This window comes from Pteropus medius, unplaced genomic scaffold, assembly GCF_902729225.1.
Source record: "Pteropus medius unplaced genomic scaffold, Ma_sr-lr_union100, whole genome shotgun sequence".
In the NCBI taxonomy this organism is placed as follows: domain Eukaryota; kingdom Metazoa; phylum Chordata; class Mammalia; order Chiroptera; family Pteropodidae; genus Pteropus; species Pteropus medius.
In genome coordinates, this window is record NW_024342474.1 from 1528855 (window position 1) to 1536013 (window position 7159).

At 46.4% G+C, this 7159-nt stretch overlaps 1 protein-coding gene across 7 annotated transcripts in view; it reads left to right on the plus strand.

The window, feature by feature from the left end:
- KIF5A (kinesin family member 5A) overlaps positions 1–7159 on the plus strand; it is a 44521-nt gene that overhangs the window by 1091 nt on the left and 36271 nt on the right. For all 7 annotated transcript variants that reach the window (XR_005653454.1, XM_039865779.1, XM_039865778.1 and 4 more), the window contains exon 2: positions 1901–2505. Coding sequence is in view for 6 of the 7 variants with exons in the window: in XM_039865779.1 (XP_039721713.1) it covers positions 2377–2505 (129 nt within the window). In the remaining variant the exon portion in view is untranslated. The remainder of the gene's footprint in view (positions 1–1900; positions 2506–7159) is intronic.

Here is a 7159-nt window from a genome sequence, read left to right on the forward strand (position 1 = left end):
AAATTTGAATTTCAGATACCCAACTAATAGTTTTCTTACTATAAGTACATCCCATACCATATTTAGGACATAATAACACACACAAAAAAATTAGTTTTTTTTAAAATCTGAAATTCAAATTTAACTGGGCATTCTGTTTTTATTTTTCAAATCTGGCAATCCTATCTCAAGTTCATAAATAGGTAAGTGGTGGCTCTAGGTCCAAATACCTTTTGTGTTCTTAGTCACTTCACTGTTTTCAGACTTGAATTTTGACAGGTCAATAAAATTAAAACAACAAACCTTTATGAGACTAGACGTGGTATTGCTACCTTTTTATTTGCCAAGTAGGTACATTAAAAAGAAAAGAAAACTACTATTTACTATTGCCATCATTTCTTAGCAGAAAAATAGGAAGGATATACTCACAGAATAAAAGACAGTCCTTTGAAACTTAATAAATCTTGCTTTATGAAAAATCACACTGTGTGGGGTTTTTTTTGGGGTTTTTTTTGGAAGGGAGGTACTTATCCATAAGTTTTGTCTCTGACCAGTGACCTTCCATGGACTAGCATTTTGCAACTCCTCCACTAAGGATGCTGCCCTAGAGCCCCTGGGGGCCTGAGGTTGGGATGTTTCTCAGGATGTTCCCTGAGCTTGCAGGATGCTGCAACATTTAGAAATAGTGCCAGACTAAGTAGCTGGAGGGATGCCTATTTTCTTTAGTTTGGAGCACATTGTCATTCTATGCACACTCTCTTGGTTCATCCCCAAGCCTCTACCCCTCTTTCTCCATAGTCCTACTGCCTTCCCATCCAATTTCTTATGCTGGACACTTCTCCTTCAGTTTCCTTAAGATTCAAGGTGGGTTAGAGGTATAGGCCCAATTTGGGAAAACTCCTCAGCTGAATTCTGAGTGGTGAGGCCATCATTCTTTTCCCTTGCCTCATAGTATACAAGTGACCTTAGACAATGTCTATGCAGAACCACCATCACCATCCCCTCCTCCCTTCTCCCATTACCCTGCTCTTCCCTTTGGCTGAGAGCCTTAACTCCTGCAGTGTAACTCTGTTGGCCAGCAGAGGCCTGTGATGTGGAGAAAAATCAATTTGGCCAGCTTCTAGATGGTTCTGCCCATGGGCTGCAGCAGGAAGGAATTTGACCTAAGGAGAGAAAGAACAAAGAATCTCTAAGCTTGGCTTTTTAATTTTTCTTTTCTTATTTTCTTTATTTTTATTTTTATTTTTTTGCCAAAGAAGGGAGAGAAACAGAAAAAAAGAGAGCCTGAGAAAGCGGCTGGGATGTTGGGACTCTGTCCAATAGCAACTGAGACAGAAAACACACTCATATAGGTGCCTAAACCTGCCAACAACCTAAACGCAGATGTCTGCCCTAGAAGTCTTCTCTTAAATTACCTCTGGTTATACCTATTGCTATCATCACCCCTCCTTCACTGCTTTCTGACTCCCTTTCTCTTGCAAAAGTTACTCTTGCCCACCTCTATCCCAGGCCCAATCTATGAGGCAAAAATGAGAATCTTATCGGCGCTTGAATTCTAATAGCCCAGAATGAGAGTTTGTTTTCCTTCAAACTGAGGACTTGGCATGTATATTGGAGACAGTGTAGACCACACTTCTAGATGTAGAGAAGGGAATAGCCAGATGTCTCCTGACACTTCTCTCTGAAAAAATGAGACCTAGACAGTCACTCCATAGAGGTACAGGGAGCTGCCCCTGAAGGTTGAGTGGGTTGGGATTCTGTATGAGGGGTGTGGGGAAAGGGAATGAGAAGTGTGCTCCTAATTTGGCCAGAGGATTGTGACAGGGGTAGAGGATGCCCTGGAGTAAAGGGGGTGGAAGTGCTGTAAATTCTCTTCCTTAGACAGGCAACAGGCCCACCATAGACCCCTTATTTCTTCCAGCGGAGTGGCGTCTGAGAGAGAAACAGACAGATCAAGGATGTCGGGGGTGGATGCAGAGAGTGAGTAGAGTGGGGAAAGGATGAGGGCAAGGTTATCTTCGAGAGTTAGGGGTGGAGAGAAGAAACAAGAGGAGAGGGAAGGTGCCACCACTCGATGGTGGACGGCAAGCTCCAGGCCCCCAGCAAAGGAAGCCCCGCCCTGCTCTTTGGTCGCCGCCCCGCCCAGGCCCGCAGCGCGGCGCTGCAGCGCTAGGGGCGGAGAGGCAGAGCGCCCATTGAGGACCAGGCGTCCAGTTCTCCCGCATCCCACTGCTGCAGGAGAGAAGTGCGTTCCGGCTCTGCTCCCCAGCCTTCGCCCGGGCGCCCCCAGAGACCGAGCACCTGTCCTTTGCCTCGGCCTCCGGTGAGCTCTCGCCCCCGGAGCACGCACCACCCCTGCCGCTCAAGAAGTGCCCCAGCCCCACGCCGGCGACCACCATGGCGGAGACCAACAACGAATGTAGCATCAAGGTGCTCTGCCGATTTCGGCCCCTGAACCAGGCCGAGATTCTGCGGGGGGACAAATTCATCCCCATTTTTCAAGGGGACGACAGCGTCGTTATTGGGGTGAGTGCCGCCCGGGAGGGAATTTCGGGGAGGAGGTGGGAGGTTGAATCCTACCCCTCGGCGGGCTTTAGCCCCTGCCTGTCACTCTGCGCCCCCTCCGCGCCTCTCATCCTCCATCCTTTTCGCCGCAGCCCCTCCTCCCCTCTGCATCAGTATGGCTGGGTGTGGCCTGGCCAGGCCATGGGCCAAGTCTCTGCAGAGTGGGAGGGGGCTACTTCTCATCGATCAGGTCACCCAACTCCCCTTTGCTGCTTGCTGCACCGTCTCCACTGCCTAGAGTCAGTCTCATGTTTTTCTGGTGTTTTTCGTCTCCCCTAGAGAAAACGCATCTTCCTTTTGTTATTGGCTCAGATCTCTACCTCCACCTCCCAGGAAGGGAGGTGGAAGACGAGTGGATGGGCTAGATCGGAGGTAGGCAGTCCAGGGTCTCTGCGAGAGAGATATATATATAGGCTCTAAAACCAAGCCCTCCATCATCCTCTGAAGTAGTTACTATTTGGACTTGGGGGGAGGGCACAGAACTGATGAAGGGTTTTCTGAGAAAGAAATACATTGATGCCACACCCAGTTTTTGTTTTTGTTTTTTTGGCGGGGGCAGGGAGTGGGGGTGGGAGCCTCTGGGGTCCTAAGAAAATATCTGCCTTTCCCTCCCAGGTACAGTAGGAAGAGGACTTCAGACCCACGCACCTCCCCCTAACAAATAAAAATAAATAGACCTTGAGAGCCTAACAAGTACTTGCTTATTCATCCTCTCTCTTGATGATCCAATAAAAAGTAGTAAGCCACCTCTACCTCATCATGACAGCCCCTACCCATAGAGGAGACCTTATGAAGAAAGAGAACTAATATTTACTATGTGCTTGTTACTCTATATACACTATTTAATCCTCAAAACAATACTCTAAAGTAGGTATTAATATTTCCATTTTACAGATAAGGAAATTGAGGCCCAAAGTAGTTGAATTTTTCTCAAGGTCACACTGTCAATTCATGGATCTGCACCTAAATCTATGACTCCAAAGCTCATGTCTTTTCTTCTGCCACACTGCCTCTGCATTTTTCTGTTTTGGACCTTTATCTGTCATGGCCCAAAGGGCATTCTTAACCTACCCTTCCTTTCCTCGGTTGGTAGGGATTGTCAGGCTATGGGGTGAAGTGATTGAGGTTGAGTCCAGTAGGACTTGAGGGGTGCTGAGCCAGGAAACTGTAGCCAGTTTGAGAAGGGAGGGGCACATATGAGGGCAGTCCTCAAGGTCAGGGGCACTTCTTATGTATCTTTGATCTACAGAGCTTAGAACAAGGCTTGCTTGTTAAAGGAATGAAGGAAAGAAAGGGAAGGAACCTGGGCCTTCTGAATCAGTGAGAATGGGACTTTGAGTAAACATGCCTTAGGAAGAGACCTGCTTACAGGTCCTTTCCTCAAGGGCCTTAGTCTGTCACCAAGCTGAGCTCTCTCACCTACAGTGTAAACTCAAATGGGTGCTTTTGCCGAATGTGTGCTTATGAATATGTGCCTGCCACATAGAGTGAGTCCTTGTCTTTCTCTGCCTCAGGGACATTAGGCCATGCAGTCTGGTCAGTGGATCAACCCTGGGGGACTCCTCTCTGAGTAGTCTAAACAGTAGGCATTAACTATGAGAGCTGGAACATAAGGTCCCTCTGAGATGTAAATGCTGAGAAATAGGAGGGAGGTGGTTATGGGGGAGCAAATCCACAAAAGGCTTCTACTTTTAAGCCTAGCTTCCTTGCTGTAGGTTTTTTAGGTAAGTCTAAACCAAATCCTCCAGGATCTCTGGGCTGTTCATCCTGGCCTGGTGAGCATGGGGCATGGCGCAATGTTGGGAGAAGGAGTGTGGCGTTGATCTGTCCAATTTGCCTAGCTAAACGAGAGAAACGGTGGAAGGTAGGGAAGAAGGAGCGGTAAAGAGAGGCCCAGGGCACCCTGCCAATTCAGATTCTATCTTAGCTCCACAGCTGGTCCTTCACTGTCAGTTTTGCCTGATATTTGTAGGGCTGTACCTTTGTCTCACTCTGTATCTTCCATTGCCCAAGCCCTTCCTGTTAGTCTCTTACTCCGAGATAAATGCTTATGGGGGGCCTTTTTGTCTCAGGCAACATCCTTGGAACTTGTCTTCCCAGCCCTACTATTCATTCCTCATTCAGGAGAATGAGGGCTAGAGAAGTGATTTTTGAGAAGACTATTGAGGGTCCCAACAAGGAAAGGAAATCTTCTACCCCCTTTCCTCTTTCCTCCTCTAGCTCCTTTTGGCCCTCCTCTAGCCCAGTGTGTGGGAAACTGAGGAATTAATGGAGGAAGCCACTTCAGGATGTCTGGGAAGGTGAGGGAAAAGTGAAAGTGGGAAAGGGTGATCTCTCCACACCCAGCCCCTGCTCCTTTTTCTAACAGCTCTCTACTCTGCCTCTGGCTAGCTCTAGGCTTTAGAGTCCTTAATGTTCGTGGGCTTTCTCTGCTTGGCAAAGAGTAGAAGAATAAGCCAGAGAAACAACTCTGTGAGCCTTATCCCTCCCCCATTCCCCTGACTTCTCCCAGGAATCCGGGGGATGGGGCTTAGTCAAAGTTTATGGCCTGAGTCATAGTAGAAGGGTGCTCAGGTCACTGTCTGCGCATGCTATATACTTTTTTTGCTCTTTGTCACTCAGAATCCCCTATGGCTTTTTCACTGGACCCATTTAAGTGTCTTTCTTGGTCTCAATGGTCAGAGCGTCCTAGTGCCTGCTATCTGGGCTGCTGCATCTATACCAAATGTGGAAAGGATAACAGGAAGCGCGCACGCACACACACACACACACACACACACTTTTTCTCTCTCTTTCCTTCTTTCTCTCCCTCCTTCATTCAAGTATCCACTGCATTCTACTTCCCTCAGGTCTCCCAATGGTTAAGTGGGTTCTTAAGGAGGCAAAAACCCAGGACCATCAAGTGCCTCATTTGGAAAAGCTAGGTTGATGCCTGCAGGATTGTTGGATCAGAGTCAGTATTGTTTGGGGTGGCCTGGGATTTCTTTGATATCTGAAGATGGGGAGCAGGTCTCCCCTTAGCTTTGGTGGAGTCTCATAAAGGAATATGGAGAAGGGAGGTATGTTCATTGTGGCCAGTTTCTCTCCAGCATTACCATGGCAACAATCCCCAGGGGTGTCACCATGGAAATCAGGCCTGGTGCTCAGTTCAGCCTCTACCAAGCGCCTTACTGAGGGTTGAAAGGTTGATCATCTTTGGACCCTGATTGAAGGCCCTCCCATTAGCTTTAGTCAGCACACATAATGGAAAACTACACAAAGGTACTAGGAGACACAAATGGACAAGAAGACAACTAGGAGGCTTGGAGTGGGGTTAAAGGAAAACAGACAGCCCTGGGCTGTGGAACTGAAGGGAGGCTCTCCAGAGAAGACTTTGAGGAGGGTTTAGACTGCTGTGTGTGAAAAAGAAGGTGGGTCTCATTAGCATTTCTCGAAGGTAGAGGGTCTCCTTGAGCATTTCTAATTTATTAAGTCTTCCAGTCTCTGATGTTGCACCAACTTATGGAGTCTTCGATTACCTGGAGGTAGAGAAGGTAAAGGAGGCTCTTTGGAGAAGATGGGGTTGAAGTTGGAAAAAGGGAGTGATGAAAGTCTTTAATTCTGTCCGGAAACATTTGGAGAAATGTCCAAATTGGGGGACCATATGGGGAAGGAGAAGGAAAAGCCATGATAAGGATCGGACACAATGTTGGTGCTTCAGTTCTTGGATCACTTTGGCATTGTGAGTCTGGAATCAGATTGCTTGAGTTTGAGAACGTACTCTACCATGTCTCAGCTGCATGACTGTGAGCAAGCCACCTTACCTCTCTGAATTGCAGTTTCTCCATCTATAAAATAGAATAGCAATAGTACCTACTTCCTAAGATTGTTAGCATTAAATGAGATAATGTATATAATAAACCGCTTAACACAGTGACAGGTACATAATAAAAATCCCAATAAGAGTTAGATGTTATTTTATATATGTTGTCTCCCCACAAGCTAGCCTTTGACACAATTGGGAAGTGGTTAATATTTTCCTCTCTTAGTGGTCGTTTCATCCAAACATCCAGGTCTCTAGAATGTTCTTGCTCCCTTCCTCTATCAATATCTGTGTTTATTCAACATATATTTTGAAAAACATCCTATGGGCCAAGGACTGTACTTGATGAGATTTAGAGGGAATACCTGTCTTCAAGAAGGTCTTGGTCTATGTGGTGACCCAGACTTCAGGGTAGTCTGGGCAGAAGCCTGGGAGAGGGCATCAGAAATGGCTTTTGCTAACTGTACATACACTCTCCCAGATTCTGACAAGAAACCCCCCACAACATACCAGTCTGACTCAAAGTACTTGTGTGTCAATTACTTTAAGAGATGTAAATAATGGTGATGTTTCCCATGTGAGTAGTCTAGAGGCAGAAAAAAGCAGAAAACCACTGATCTAGTTATTTTCATAAAAAGGTCTCCTAAAAGGAATTCATCCTGAGTATAATCAATAGAAAATTAAAATAAATTTACACTTTAATAGAAATAAAAATCTTAAGATAAAGGAAAGAAGAGCTTGGCTTGGAATTCAAGGGCCCATTTAAGAATAGGGAGGTGGTAACAGGGTTCCCAGAACCCTGAAATTGTAATT